The sequence below is a fragment of the Emydura macquarii genome, unplaced genomic scaffold, assembly GCF_026122565.2.
Source record: "Emydura macquarii macquarii isolate MOO-44397 ecotype Brisbane River unplaced genomic scaffold, CSIRO-AGI_Emac_v2 contig_629, whole genome shotgun sequence".
Classification (NCBI taxonomy): Eukaryota; Metazoa; Chordata; order Testudines; family Chelidae; genus Emydura; species Emydura macquarii.
Window position 1 is genome coordinate 2,921,884 of NW_027130766.1, and position 13,689 is coordinate 2,935,572.

The 13,689-nt window shown below is 44.4% G+C and overlaps 1 protein-coding gene across 4 annotated transcripts in view; it reads left to right on the plus strand.

Annotated features, from left to right (window-relative positions):
- Positions 1 to 1,050: 1,050 nt before the first annotated feature.
- The window catches only part of DDX42 (DEAD-box helicase 42), a 30,791-nt gene continuing 18,152 nt past the window's right edge, over positions 1,051 to 13,689 (plus strand). The window contains exons 1-7 of one of the 4 annotated variants that reach the window (XM_067541021.1): positions 1,051 to 1,100; positions 4,412 to 4,648; positions 6,382 to 6,532; positions 7,578 to 7,639; positions 9,021 to 9,057; positions 11,280 to 11,429; positions 12,669 to 12,773. In XM_067541021.1, the coding sequence (XP_067397122.1) occupies positions 4,428 to 4,648; positions 6,382 to 6,532; positions 7,578 to 7,639; positions 9,021 to 9,057; positions 11,280 to 11,429; positions 12,669 to 12,773 (726 nt within the window). In that variant the 5' untranslated portion in view covers positions 1,051 to 1,100; positions 4,412 to 4,427. Of the gene's footprint in view, positions 1,101 to 4,411; positions 4,649 to 6,381; positions 6,533 to 7,577; positions 10,564 to 11,279; positions 11,430 to 12,668; positions 12,774 to 13,689 lie in introns of those variants that run through there. The other 3 variants (XM_067541023.1, XM_067541022.1, XM_067541024.1) reach the window with 3 other exon arrangements.

Sequence of the window (13,689 nt, forward strand, 5' to 3'; positions counted from 1 at the left end):
CACTGCCACAGGCGGGGCAGACATACCCTCACACAGTGGTTCCCAACCTGTGGCCCACAAGGTCTTTCAGAGTGGCCTGCAGCTCTCTTCCCACTGGCTGCAGAAGGGAGCTGCTACCTAAGTACCCACGCGCAGCCAAGGGGATGGGAGATCAGCGCTCCCCTCCCTCTGGCTGTAGCAGAGAGCACAGCAAAGCGCTCCGTCTGGGTGCCTAGACGCTGGGTCCCTGCTGGCACCAGAGGGAGGGAAGCACTGATCTCCCATCTCCCTTGCTGCAGAAGGAAGCCGCCGCCTAGGGACCCAGGTGGAGTGCACAGTTTCCCTGCTGCAGCCAAGGGGACAGGAGATCCTTCCCTCTGGCTGCAGTGGTGGTGAGGGAACCTGCTAGCAGAGACTGGTGGCTCTTCAGGGTTGTAAAAATCGTATTTGTGGCCCTTGAGGCAAAAAGGTTGGGAACCACTGCCTGAACACCACTGCAAATTAGTGTAAGGCTACTAGAGAGTGGGACCATTACTGTAGACGGGTCCTATTTTTATATATAAGGACAGCACCATCTCCCTTAACCAATACCTGCACCAAGACCTTGCAGTGCACCTCCATTTTGCAGGCTGAGGGTCCAGGCAGGACTCCCTTCAACTGTCCTTGAGTCACAATCTGCTTGAGGCCAGGCGCTGAGAGACACCGGGCTGCTGCAGAGATGAGAGAGAGAGGTTGAGGTTTGGGTCCCCCAAGCACCCATGGGGGGGGTCATAGGGCTCCTAAGGGCTACAACACCCTCCCACTCACCCCTATGGGGAGGGGCTATGGGCCTGCCTCAGGAGTCATGCCTTGCTCCCACTCATCCATCCCCACGAGGCCCTGGGTCTGCTCCAGGGCCTGTCTGCGCCTGGCCTCCCCATCCGACCTCGTGGAGCCTACCACAGCCTGGAGCGAGCTCAACCCCACTTCCTGCCCATCTCTCGGGCGGCCTCAGCAGCCCCGGCTGCGCATGTCACGCAGCAACGCGGTGACGTCATCACGTCACCCACGCACTTTCCCCTCCCCCTCCCGGTAACGGGGGAAGAGACGGCTGGAGGGAACCAGCAGAGGCCGAGAAACGAGTGAGTCGAGGGGCGGTGGGGGAGGGGTGAGCCGGAGGGGGCCCCACATCGCGCTTCCCCCTCCCCCCGCTCACGGAGCCTGGCCAGCGGGGCCGCCCTTCGGCGGGCGGGGGCCGCGGCCTAGTGCGGCTGGCGGAGCCCTGGCCTGCCCCGGACAAAGGGCCCGCCCCCTGCTAGCAACTCCCCGCGCCCCTCAGCCTGCGGCCGGGGCCGCTGCTGCCGCCTTGCAGACCTCGCCCCCCCTCAGGGCCCCAGCGTGAGGGGGCGCCTGGTGCTGCTCCAGCCCCTCCCCCCACCAGGGCAGCGCGGATCTCAGCCCCACACCGCGCGACGGCGGCCCCCTCCCCCCCGGGGCAGCGCGGATCTCAGCCCCACACCGCGCGACGGCGGCCCCCTCCCCCCCCGGGGCAGCGCGGATCTCAGACCCACACCGAACTAGTGTGGTGCGGCTCTCATCCCCAGCCCGAGCTAGGGCAGCCCCCCTTCCACCAGGGGGGTGTGGATCTCCTCCCCGAACCGAGCTACAGTGTCTCCTCTACCCTCTAGGGCAGTGGGTCTCAAGCTTTCCCGACTACTGTACCCCTTTCAGCAGTCTGGTCTGTCTTGTGTACCCCCAAGTTTCACCTGGCTTAAAAACGACTTGCTTTACAAATTTCAGACGTAAAAATACACAAGTGTCACAGCACACTGTTAGTGAAAAATGGCTCACTCTCTCAGTTGTACCATATAATTATAAAATATGTGGATGGGATATAAACATTTTGCTTACATTTCAGTGTGATACTTGCTGTATGATGGTATCTAGAGCAGTATAAACAAGTCATTGTCTGTATGAAATTGGGGTTTGTAACTGACTTTGTTAGTGCTTTTCATGTAGCCTGTTGTAAAAGGAGGCAAATATCTAGATGAGTTGACATACCGCCTGGAAGACCTCTGCATACCCACTAGTTGAGAACCACTGCTCTAGGGCAGCATGGATCTCACGCTCAAACCAACCTACAGTGTCCCTCCTGCCCCCAGGCAGCAAGGATCTCACCCCCAAACAGAGCTACAGTATCCAACCATCCCCATGCAGGGCAGCATGATTGCTGGGTTGAGGAGGATGCAGGATATTCTAACCCACACTGTGCTACAAGCTTGGATCGTGGGATGGGGAAAGGGAGAGAGGTGGTTGGTGAGGCTTTTCCTACTTCGCTCAGGATGGGCTGAGGGGAAGGAATGCGATGCTGCTGCATTGTGGTTTTCCTCTCTTCCCTCTGTTCCCTTCTCCCCATACACACCCAATCCCTGACTGGGTGCTCTTTGAGGGGGAAGGTGGAGAGGTGCAGTGTAGTTATCTTATCTTTTTTGACACCCCCTTTCCCCCCATATACACACCATCTCTAAGTGGGTGATGGGGGGGGGGGGGGAGTGCAGTTTCCTGTCCCATTCCTTCTTCAAATTTAGGATGATCTGCGAGAGCGGAGGCTAGAGTCTTCCTTCCTTCCTGTCTTTTCAAGGCAGAATGATCTAGCAGGGGATACTGCCGCAATCCCATTCTGCACCCACCCAGTGTGGGATCTTCCTCAAGACAAAATGATCTTGTGGTGTTAGGAGGACACAGTGTCTGTCCCCTTCCCCATCCTCAAGGCATATAGTTCCCAGGGGACAAAGTTTCAGCCTCTCTTCTCCTCTTGACCAGTAAACTTCCTAAAGTGTGAGGAACTGGGGGTGGGGAAACTACTGTAGTATTCCTGCTCATAAAGGTAAGGGGGCCTCTAGAGAAGATGCAGGCCTCATTATCTCCTTTCCCAAAATGATGTTGATGGGGAAATCTGCATACAGACCTCTCAATCCATCTTTAGCATTTTCTACTGCAGCTCATCGCTGTAGTGTCTGAGCACTATCACTTAAAATCGATAGCAAAGACTTGAGTGGACTTCATAATAAAGTGTGGCAGATTTTGCAGGATGTTCTGCAGACACCAGAGAGAGTGTGTGCTTCTGATTGTACTTGATATTTGTTTTTCCAGCTTTCATTTAAGAAAAATAACCCTATTTCATTCACACAGCAAGAAAGCATCCTTACAAATAGATTTCATAGTTAAAAAATATTACAATTCACTAAGTACAGCACAAGCAACAAAAGCCAAGTGTTCCCCATTTCAATCATTTGTCACGTTTCAGCAGGTTTGAAGGTGTGTCAGTGCAGATTATTGGAATCAGCCTCTACCACAGAGAGCAGAGAGATGCATTTTTCCAAAAATGTCCTAGTGAGCACCATGTTCTAGACTTTCAGATATGTTGAGCAGATTCCAAACTGGTAAACACTTTGTGTAGGAAGGATTTACTCTCAGTTTTGCAAGTTATTTCTCTTACCTATTCACTGTAATCTCATTGAAAGAGTCCCAGTGAATGCAGAGAGTTGTCTAATAAGACTGCTAAAGTAGGAACCCTCTGACTATAACACACTTGAAAAGTGACTCATGCCCTTTTTTTGTGCCTTGAAGGTATAACTTTATTGGTCCAAGCATTGGGAAATACTACACTTCATGGAATCAGGGTCAAATCCTAGCAGCATCAACAACAAAACCCTTCATCCTACTGACATAGAAAATTGAGTTCTGTGCAAATGTATGGGGTGGGAGTCTTTCAAATGTGACCTCAAAAACTGAGGTGCTATCTACTCTGTATCTTAAATATCCTAAAGCACGCTTCTTAAGAAGTGGAGGCTTGACTTTTTGTCCTTGACCAACATTTCCCCTCACCCTATGTTTGTGTAGTTTGCTATGTGCAAATTGGTTATTGCCCTCCTCTCTAAAGATGGCTGGATTTCAGTTCTGCGGTATTTACAAAGCTGTAGAACATTCAGGGATGGGACTGTATAGAAATGCAAAATATTTATTCAATTGACTTTCCACTTCTTCCAGATAGGTTCTTTTGTTCAGGTTCCTCCCTTGGGTTTATTGTCTATCTTGGATTGTAAAATCTACAGGGTAGGAATGTGTGTTAAGCATTGTGTCAAGAAATGGTTATAGACTATTTTATCCATAAGCCTGGTAATGTGTATTTCTTTTTGATTGATGGAACTTTCTGAGAGAGAGAACATTTTAGACAGCAATATGTTCATTTTTCTTTAATGCAAAGTTAATATATTAATATTTTCCATAGAGGAACAAAGCTAAAATCCTAGTTGGGAAAGAGTTCAGATTGTCTTCTCAAACATTCCTCTCCAGATGACTGTAGAAAGCCCTGCTCAAAGGAATTTGTGCCTTTTGTATCTGGCAAACTATAACAGAGGGGATGTTAACTGGTATATTCTGACCCCAACAGAGATATTACTGACATCATGAACTGGAATAAAGGTGGACCTGGCACCAAAAGAGGCTTTGGGTTTGGAGGATTTGCCATAGCTCCTGGAAAGAAAGAAGAACCAAAGCTCCCTCAACAGTCCCATAGTGCTTTTGGAGCACCTGGCTCTTCAGCTGCGTTTGGGAAGTCAGGACCGCCTCAGCTCCCTTCGTTCTACAAAATTGGATCAAAGCGAGCAAACTTTGATGAGGAGAATGCGTAAGCTGTGCTACTTTCTTTTGTGTATCCTGTTCTAGAGATGGTTGTTTTATAGGTTTCAAGGAGCAGATTTCATTGATGGACTTGAGCACTCGCAGTAGTCTAACAAGCAGAGAAATAACTTAAACTCTCTGAGCCTGGGTTTCCTTATCTGGGAAAGGGGAATAATATCCTTCTCTATGTCATGGGAGGTGTTTGAGATTTAAAATAATAAGATGCCTATCTAAGGATTTCAGCATTGTAACGTATCATTAGTGGATATAATAAAATCCCAGTGCATTTTTAAGTAATCATTTCAACAGGAATTTAGGCAGACAGCCATCTACAAAACCTCCTTTCCACTCTTGTATCGTTATGGGAAATGTGCCCTCAGCCCCCCTCCAAAAGCCCTATTGAACGTGTCTTTTGCAGCATGCTCAGAAGGGCACTAGAGTCCGGCTATTTTAGACATCGGGGACCAAGTTCCAGATTCTTGGAGATTCCATGACCTGCCAGCTGCCCCCTTTCTTTTATAATGAGGGGAATCTATCTTGAGCATTCCTGCTGACTACAGCTGCGACAGAATGACATGGAGAGAGAGGCGATCCCTCCAGCAGGCCAGTCCCTGGCCATTTAAGGCTTTACAGATCATAACTAACACTCAAAATTCCAGTCAGCCAGTGCAGTTCCTGGAGTACTGCTATCGCATGTTCCTAGCAAGATGCCCCACTCAGTAAGGAGCCCAATGCATTCTGCACCTGCTGCTGTCTCTGAATGAGTTTAAGGTGGGGCCCCATGTTGAGCACTCTCAGTAGTCTAATCTTGAAATAATAACAGCATAGATAACAGTGGCAAAGTCTCCATCCAGAATGAAAGGCCACAACCTCTTAGACATAGGCGCGTGGTAAAAAGCTGACTGGAATATGTCTGTAATGAGATTGTCAAATAGTAGCTGGGAGTCTAAAATCACCCCTAACTTACAAAACATAGCAACTGATGGCAAACATACACCCTCAGTCAAATGGTCTGAAGTTACCTCTTTTATCAAGAGAGAGGATGGCCCAGGTGTTAGCCTGCTACTTTGGAGACCCAGGTTCAATTCCCTGCTCTGCCATTGACTTCCTGTGTGACCTTAGGCAAGCCATTTAATCTCTCTCTGCCTAAGTTTGTCTGTAGAACATATTTAAATATATTAAAGAAGATTGTGAGGCTGTCAGGCACTACAGTGACTGACAGATAGGGATGGGGGAAGCAACTGGAGATCTATCTTATTTGGGTTGAGTTTCAGCTAGCTCATGCTTATCCGTTCTTCAGTCTTAGCTAGACACTGGCTGAGGTGCTGACCAGCATCATCCAAGACTAACAAGATACAGTTGGGTGTCATTAGCATCCTGAAAACACTGGCCTTCTTCCTAACACTTCTTATAGTCCCATATACACATTGAAGAGGAGAGTGACAGAATGGCACTCTGTAGCAGCACCCTACTCTGGAGGGGGCTTGGGGAAGAGGAACAATTGACCACAACTACCTGCCTCACTAAATTAAGGCATTTATACCTCTAACATGGCAACGTCCTTTAATGGAAAGAACCAGATGAGTATAAAAGTTTTGTTATTCAATCCAGTCAGTTATACAGAGACTCAAACCAATGGCTTTACAAACAGAAGTCCTGAAAGACCACTGCATGACTTGTTATAGCCATATGTTGACTTGCCCATTACTGTGCTATAAACTACTCTCTTTTACTTGTCAGATACTTTGAGGATGAAGAGGAAGATTCCAGCAATGTTGATTTGCCATACATTCCTGCAGAGAATTCCCCCACTCGCCAGCAGTTTCATTCCAAATCAGGAGACTCTGATAGTGAAGATGATCCCTTGGAAGCATTCATGGCTGAAGTGGAGGCAAGCCCCAACTCATTAAATGTTTATGAATTTTAGGTGTGAAACTCCTCTCCTGTCAAGAGCAGGAAACAGAGATAAATATACAAAAGATTAAGGATTCTATTAGTACTCCAAGTCACTGCTCACAATAATATTGCTAAATGTTGACATGGATAAGGCTGTACGAGGTATATCACAGTCGTTGTCCTATTATCTCATGAGAATTTTAAAAAAATCTCAAAATGTGTAAAAACTATTTGAGTGACTAAAGCCAAAATAAAATGACTGAAGGAATCATACAAATGTAAGTCTGGAAGGGACCTTGAGAAGATATCTAGTCCCGCCCTCTTCAATGAGGCAGGACAAAAGTATACCTAGACCATCCCTGACAGGTGTTTGTCTCACCTATTAATAAAAACCTCCAGTGACAAGATTCCACAATCCACTAGGACAGTAACTGTGTCAAAGAAGGAAAAATGAGGTTGGTTTGGCATGATTCATTCTTGACAAATCCGTGTTCTTGGTTATTTGTAACCCTATTATCCTCTAGGTGTTTACAAATTAATTACAATTAATTAAAACAATTCACTTTAAATAATAAAGCTAGTATTTTATGCATTTTTGTTACTTTGAGCCAAATGATTTAGCCCTGGCATCACCTCTGCTAGCTGCAAATCTGTTTAAAGACAATTGGTGCTAACTGGGTTCTAGCACAGCTTTCTTGACCAGTGTGTGGAAAAAACTCCTTTTGAGAACAGAGTTAGAAAACCTTGGGCTAGAAACTCCAAAGTGATTAGTCAGTGGCATGATATAGTTAGCATAAAAGGACATAGAATGAGAGACTGTTGAATCCCAAAAGTGTTGTCTCTGTGGCATGATGGAATGATCGAGTTCTGATTAATTCACTCCTATTACAACATGACTGACCTTTTCCCCCCTTCAGATTTATTATCATGTTTTGCAAGGTCATTCATCCCTTTGGATAAACAACATTGCAATAAGAAATTTTCCTTTCCAAGCCTTATCCTTGCTGTTGATTATGTGCTACAATTCTGTGTCCTGTTAGGATCAAGCAGCTCGAGACATGAAGAGACTTGAAGACAAAGACAAGGAAAGAAAGAATACAAAGTAAGCGCTCTTCAGTATCTCTCAGATTCTGCCTTGTAAAGGTGTTTAGAGCATTTCCAGGCTTAGAAAAAAATCTCCATTTTACATTAAACTTAATTGGTTCTTTAGATCCATGTAGTGTAAATATAGTGAATAACCAGACCGTAGAATCCCTTCCAGTGGCTAAAGTTCTGTGCAATCAAATAGCATCAGATGACAGATGGGTAGAATCATTTGAGGCATCCCAAAGCAAATCATATTGAAAGATTAACTTAAAAGAAAATGAACCAGGCATTTTATTTTATTTTATTTTATTTTATTTTATTTGGGAAGGATCACTGATGACGTTTCTTCCCTCCCTGTACTCAAAGTCCCTACGTTGTAGCAACCATCTGTGCCCCTACACAAGCCAAGGAAAACTGGGTTCAGCTTCCTGCAGAGCCAGTCACTGCCTCCCTGAGCAATATCCAAAGGAAATTGTTCCCAGGTGTGATTCAGGTACTCTTTGTCTAGCAATCCCAGGCCATGCAAACCTATAGTGTGAGGAATTAAACTGAGATCCCTGCATGGCAATGGATTGCATTATTAGATTGCCAGACTGGTCCAGATCAAGTTGTTTGTTCCCCAGTGATTATGAATGTTTGATTTTATTTAAAACCATATTTATTAGCGCAGATGGCTCCTTTGGGATCATCTGGTGAAAGAACCGGTTGCTTCAGCAGCACAGAAACATTTAGAAATATACAAACAAAACCTTGCAATAGATTCTTCCACACCTAGGTCAGGGGTTAAGGGATATTGCTCAGTGCCCAATGCTCCTCCCCACAGTTGAGAAGCTGTGAGCTCAGAATTAGAAACAGATTTACATGTGGGTAGCTTGCCTGTCTATCTTGTTCGGATGAAATAACTATGTACTATTGATATTTGATGTGAACATCAGATATGTTAATATAGCCCATATTGCATGGGGTTGATTGGGCTGTGCATAGGCCTGAAAGAGAACACTGGATCCAAACCACCACCAACTTTGGGGAAGCTCTGAACTGGATTCAAACTTCCTGACACCTGTCCTTCTCTAATTACAGAGCTTGTAATAACATCTTTTGGTAACACCAGGGACTTAAACCAAAATGCTCACTTAAAAAAAGATTCACAGTGGAAGCCACATCAAAGAATTCCTAATCTTCAGTCATACTAGTAGAAGTAAAATGAAGCTTGTGCAGGGTTATGTATTATGAAAACTCCTGTGGGACGGGATTATACAGTGATTTAATTGCTGCTTGATGTTGTTAGTGTTGTGTCTTCCACTAAAGTATGGAGCTCAGCACTAATCAAGTGAAAGTACAGAGCTGGGTATGTGGAACATTTGCAGGGAAGTTTGTTTCTCCGCTTGTTTTTCCAGGGGTATTCGCGATGACATTGAAGAGGAAGATGACCAAGTGAGTTCCTATGCAGTCTTTCTATCTATTTTCTCCCCCCAAAATCTAAGTGCTTAGGTTTAAGCAAACCTTGAATACCATTTGAAACAAACTTGGCAGTTCAGTGAGAGAGTCTGATAGTTTCCCTGTTGTCCGTACCTTTCCAGAAGTTTCAGAAAAGAAATACAGAATACTGCGAGAAAAATCTCACAGTTCCTTACTTGTATGTCAGAGGATCTTTCTGCTGATTGAGTTTAAAATACACATACAGAGTTTTCAATACCTCTGGGCCTCATCTAAAATGGTTATAGTAATATCTTTTATATTGATTCCACCCTACCCCCCCTCAAAAATAAGAGAAGAACAGAAAGGAAAAGACCTGGGAGAGGAAGGAAGAGGAGAGTGACGTCCCTGTTTCCATCTGCTGGGAATTAATGAAAGGTTTCTAAAAAGTTAGACCAAATCTTTTAAAATTTGTCTGAGGTCCCTCTGCTCCGAAACGTTACCCCCTCGTCAGCTATTTGGTCAGCCAAGTCGCTGTGCCAAACTTGTATCCCTGGAGGCAGTCTGCTTTTCCATCTAGGTCACAGTCATCTAATACAGAGCTTAAGTGGAACCTTGGGAAATCGCTCTGATGACTGTCAGCCAAATTTTGTGGCTCTGGGGCAGAGATCATCTTTTACTCTATATGCACAGTTAGGGCCCCAATCCTGAATGAGGCATCTAGGCCAGTGGTTCCCAACCTTTTTGAGTATGCAGACCCCTTTTCAACCTCCAAACATTTCGCGGCCCACCACATGCTACTAGTTTTATTTGAAATTGTATATTTCCTTGGTGAGGATGTTGTTTTTCTTTTCCGCGGAACCCCTGTAGTAGCCCCGTGGACCACCAGGGATCCGTGGACCACAGGTTGGGAACCATTGAGCTAAGCAATACGATAAGTGCATGTCTGCACATACACTTACTGTGCAGCAAGATGGAGTTTAAATCAACAGTGTACCAGCATGCTGTGTATTAAGTGTTTGGGTGGACCCTGCTGATACATACCAGAAGTTCCCTAGTGTGCTTTGATGTACTGCAGCCACAGTTGGGTCCATGTGGCCACTTAGCATGCAGCATGCTGGACTGCTGTAATTTTACACCCCAGCTTGCCACACAGTAAGTGTACTTACAGACATGCCCTAATACAGATAATAAATGAAGAAAAGAGGCTTCATTTCAAAATGTACTATATTCATTTGACATGTAGTCCTAATTATTTGATACTTTGTTACGAGTTAGTAACTATTCTGTTAGCTTCAGTAATGTAGGACCACACCAAAGTGCTGTAACTGTATACATTTGAATGAAGCTAACTTACGCATGCAAATTCCTGAGGCCATGCATATTATATGCACAGATGGTTAGTTAAGCAGCTAATTGGCCTGGTGAATGCACATGCGAAAGTTAGACAAGTGTAAATATTTGCACGCAGGTACATGCACTCGACTTTGGAAATCTGGCCCTAAATCTTTGCTGAGAAGTCAGGTGAGACGCCCATTTCCCCATGAGAATGTTTTGGTTTGCAAATTAACAGTAAGAGCTAAATGAGTCTCTATAGTACATGTGCATCTTTGTTAGATGTCCAGGGTGGGATTTTCCAGTGCCTTCAGTGACTTTCAAGTTGTACCTCTCTTGAAGGGTTCTTTCGGAATTGTTTTTCCCATTGAAATGGGATGTTGACTGTCCGTTAGTATGTTGAAGCAAAACACCTTTTCATCAGTCAGAGAACGATGGGGGGAGGTGGCAAATAAACATTTGAGGCATTTTAGGGGTTGTGTTTTTTAAAAAAAATGAGTGTACCGTCACTTCTTGTTCAGACTTCCATGTTTAAAAGGCAGCAGCATTTGTTCTGTAGTCTTTGTGGATGTAAGAATAGACCCTGCCATTTAGAAAAGCATAGCACATGTCAGTTCTTGGTACAAACATTTCGTAATCAGTCTTTTGAAGAAGAAAAATTTGTAAAGCATTTTGTGGTACTAAGTGAACATTACAGCAGCTTTCTTCGTTTCTTCTGATTGTCCTTCCTCTGGACTTTACAACTATTACTGTTTACTAGAAGAGCCAGTTCTAGTGAATATATTATCCTTCAATGATAGGTGTTAGAGCAAGCAACCATCTAATATATGCACCTGTTAAGCAAATATACAATAGTATTTCCCCATCGTATTTGTATGTGATTTTACTGATGTGTTTTGCTGCAGGAAGCTTATTTTCGCTACATGGCAGAAAACCCTACTGCTGGTGTGGTGCCAGAAGAAGAAGAGGATAACTTGGAATATGATAGCGATGGGAATCCAATTGCACCATCCAAAAAAGTCATTGATCCTCTTCCACCTATTGATCATTCAGAGGTAGGGATGGAGTTTTTCTACTGGCTTTTAACCTTATGGATTTGTGTATTCCTCAGCCTAATGAGCCAAATTTGTGGAGCTCCTCAAAAGAGCTACCTGATCAAAGAGTTTGCTAGCTAAGTTATTATAATATTAATCTTGATCTGTTTGAGGTAATGGAGCAGAACAGAGCTAAGGGTTACAGGTGTCTGTTATAAGGGAAGAGAGGTAAGAAATTAAAGTATTATTTTATGGAATGATGAATAAGTGGAAAGGATGTCCAGCGAGGTAGCGGAGTCAAGAAACATGAATGAACTCAGTCAGAAATTGTTGACTATGTTGTTATCTCACCAGTCTGGACGTGAAGTGGCCTTGACAGGAAATTGTTCCCTTTTTGAAAGAAATATCTGAAGTAATCTTAAATTTTCCTGGCTCATATAATACGATCTGTTGCATTTAGATATTAAGATTCTACTGAGAACAGTAAATCTCAATGTCTTTGGGCAGCTAATTTACCAGACTAAGATGTCAGCCTTACCAGCTGGTGCTACTGCCTTCCAGTTAGTTGTGTGCGTGCAGACCAGCAGTGGAACAAGCCAAGCCCAATAACTGGGTAGAACATCCCCAGTGAATGGGAAAACAGGCAGTGGTAGCACACTGGGCCTCAGCGCAGAGGCTCATTAAGATAGCAGGGGAACATAGGTAACCAGTCACAAAAGCATGAAAATATAGGACTAGTGTATTGGCAATGGTTGGGTGTTGCTGATCAAGCTCCTCTATGGAAACTGAGAATTTCGAAGGGAAATTTCTGAGGTCAGTCCTGCTGAGTTCCCTTTGCTCCTACTGATTCAAGTGGGAGTGGAGCATATTCAGCACTCTCCAGGATTAGGACCAGCATCCTGGAACCGCTAGCAGAGTGATATGATTTCTGGTCAAGCTGCAGGCAACTCAGGACCTTTGGCTTTGGACTAGAGCTATTCAGTGAAGTTTAGGTGGTATAAAGAAGGCTGCTGGAAAAAGCAAACTAGCTATGAAACAAACTTCTCATAGTAGATAGCATTTCACTGCTGTACCACATAATTTAAAGTGTTCTCTGTATGACTCTACATTGAAATTAATTCAAATAAACAAATATCCTCCCAGATCAGCTGTTGGCTAGCTTCAGACTTTGCTCTGAAAAGGACAAACCTTCCTGCCAAAGTCCAATGTACAGAATGGATTCTTGACTTGTAGACTAACTGTGAGTAATTGAACCTGCAGATTGAATACCCACCATTTGAGAAGAACTTCTACGATGAACATGAAGAAATCACCAGCCTCTCCCCACAGCAGATAGTGGAACTACGACACAAGTTGAACCTTCGGGTAAGCTGGAAACAAAACCATACTCCCAGGACCCCTCACTTTCACTCGTTGGGATTACTTTAGTAGTTTTATGGCCAACGGACAGTGATTTTTGGATGCCCAGCTTGAGACACTCTTAAGGGGTCTGATTTGCAGAGAGCAGGTGCTCAGCACATCCTGAAAGTTAGGGCCCTTTGAAGCGTCTTGTGTTGGATACCCATGTATTTAATATTTTACCATTAAAAGAAGGACCATTTCAAACTGAATTTAATTGATCGTTTAGACTCCTTCCTTAATTATACAATAACAGCTCTGTGTTGAATCCAGAGCAGTAATCTTTTTCATGTTATATATGCCCAGTTCTGCAGTTTTTTATCCTCTGCAGTAAATAAAAAATAATTGAGATGATCTATGTCTGAGAGTGAGAGTGCCTGGATATGAGTCCCGTCTCAATCACTGTGTGACTTAGGCAGACTGTTTAACTTCTCTTTCTCATTAGTTTCCTCATTTGTGAAAAAAGTTATCCAGCCACCACACAGGGGTTGGTGAGTCTTAGGGTTTGTTTATGCTGCCCCTCAGTTCTCGACTATGGGTATGTGAATAGCAGCACACCACCAAAGTGCTGTGCTGTAACTCCCCTGGTGAACATGATGGGTGTGAACTGAAAGGCTCCTAGTTTGCACTAATGTAGTCCTCTTCAAACAGGACTACATTAATGCAAACTTAGGAACTCTTTTAGTTTGCTCCCCCAACATCCACCTGGGAGAATTATACATCAAAACTTTGGTGTACACTGCTATTCATGCTCCTGTAGTCTGAAATGCTACAAAATATCTCTCTTATGGGATTTACACTGAGTTAACCTTAAGTCTGTCAAAATGGAAATGTGCCATCTTCGGACACAAAAATGTTATGTTAATACTGTGTAAAACTTCTC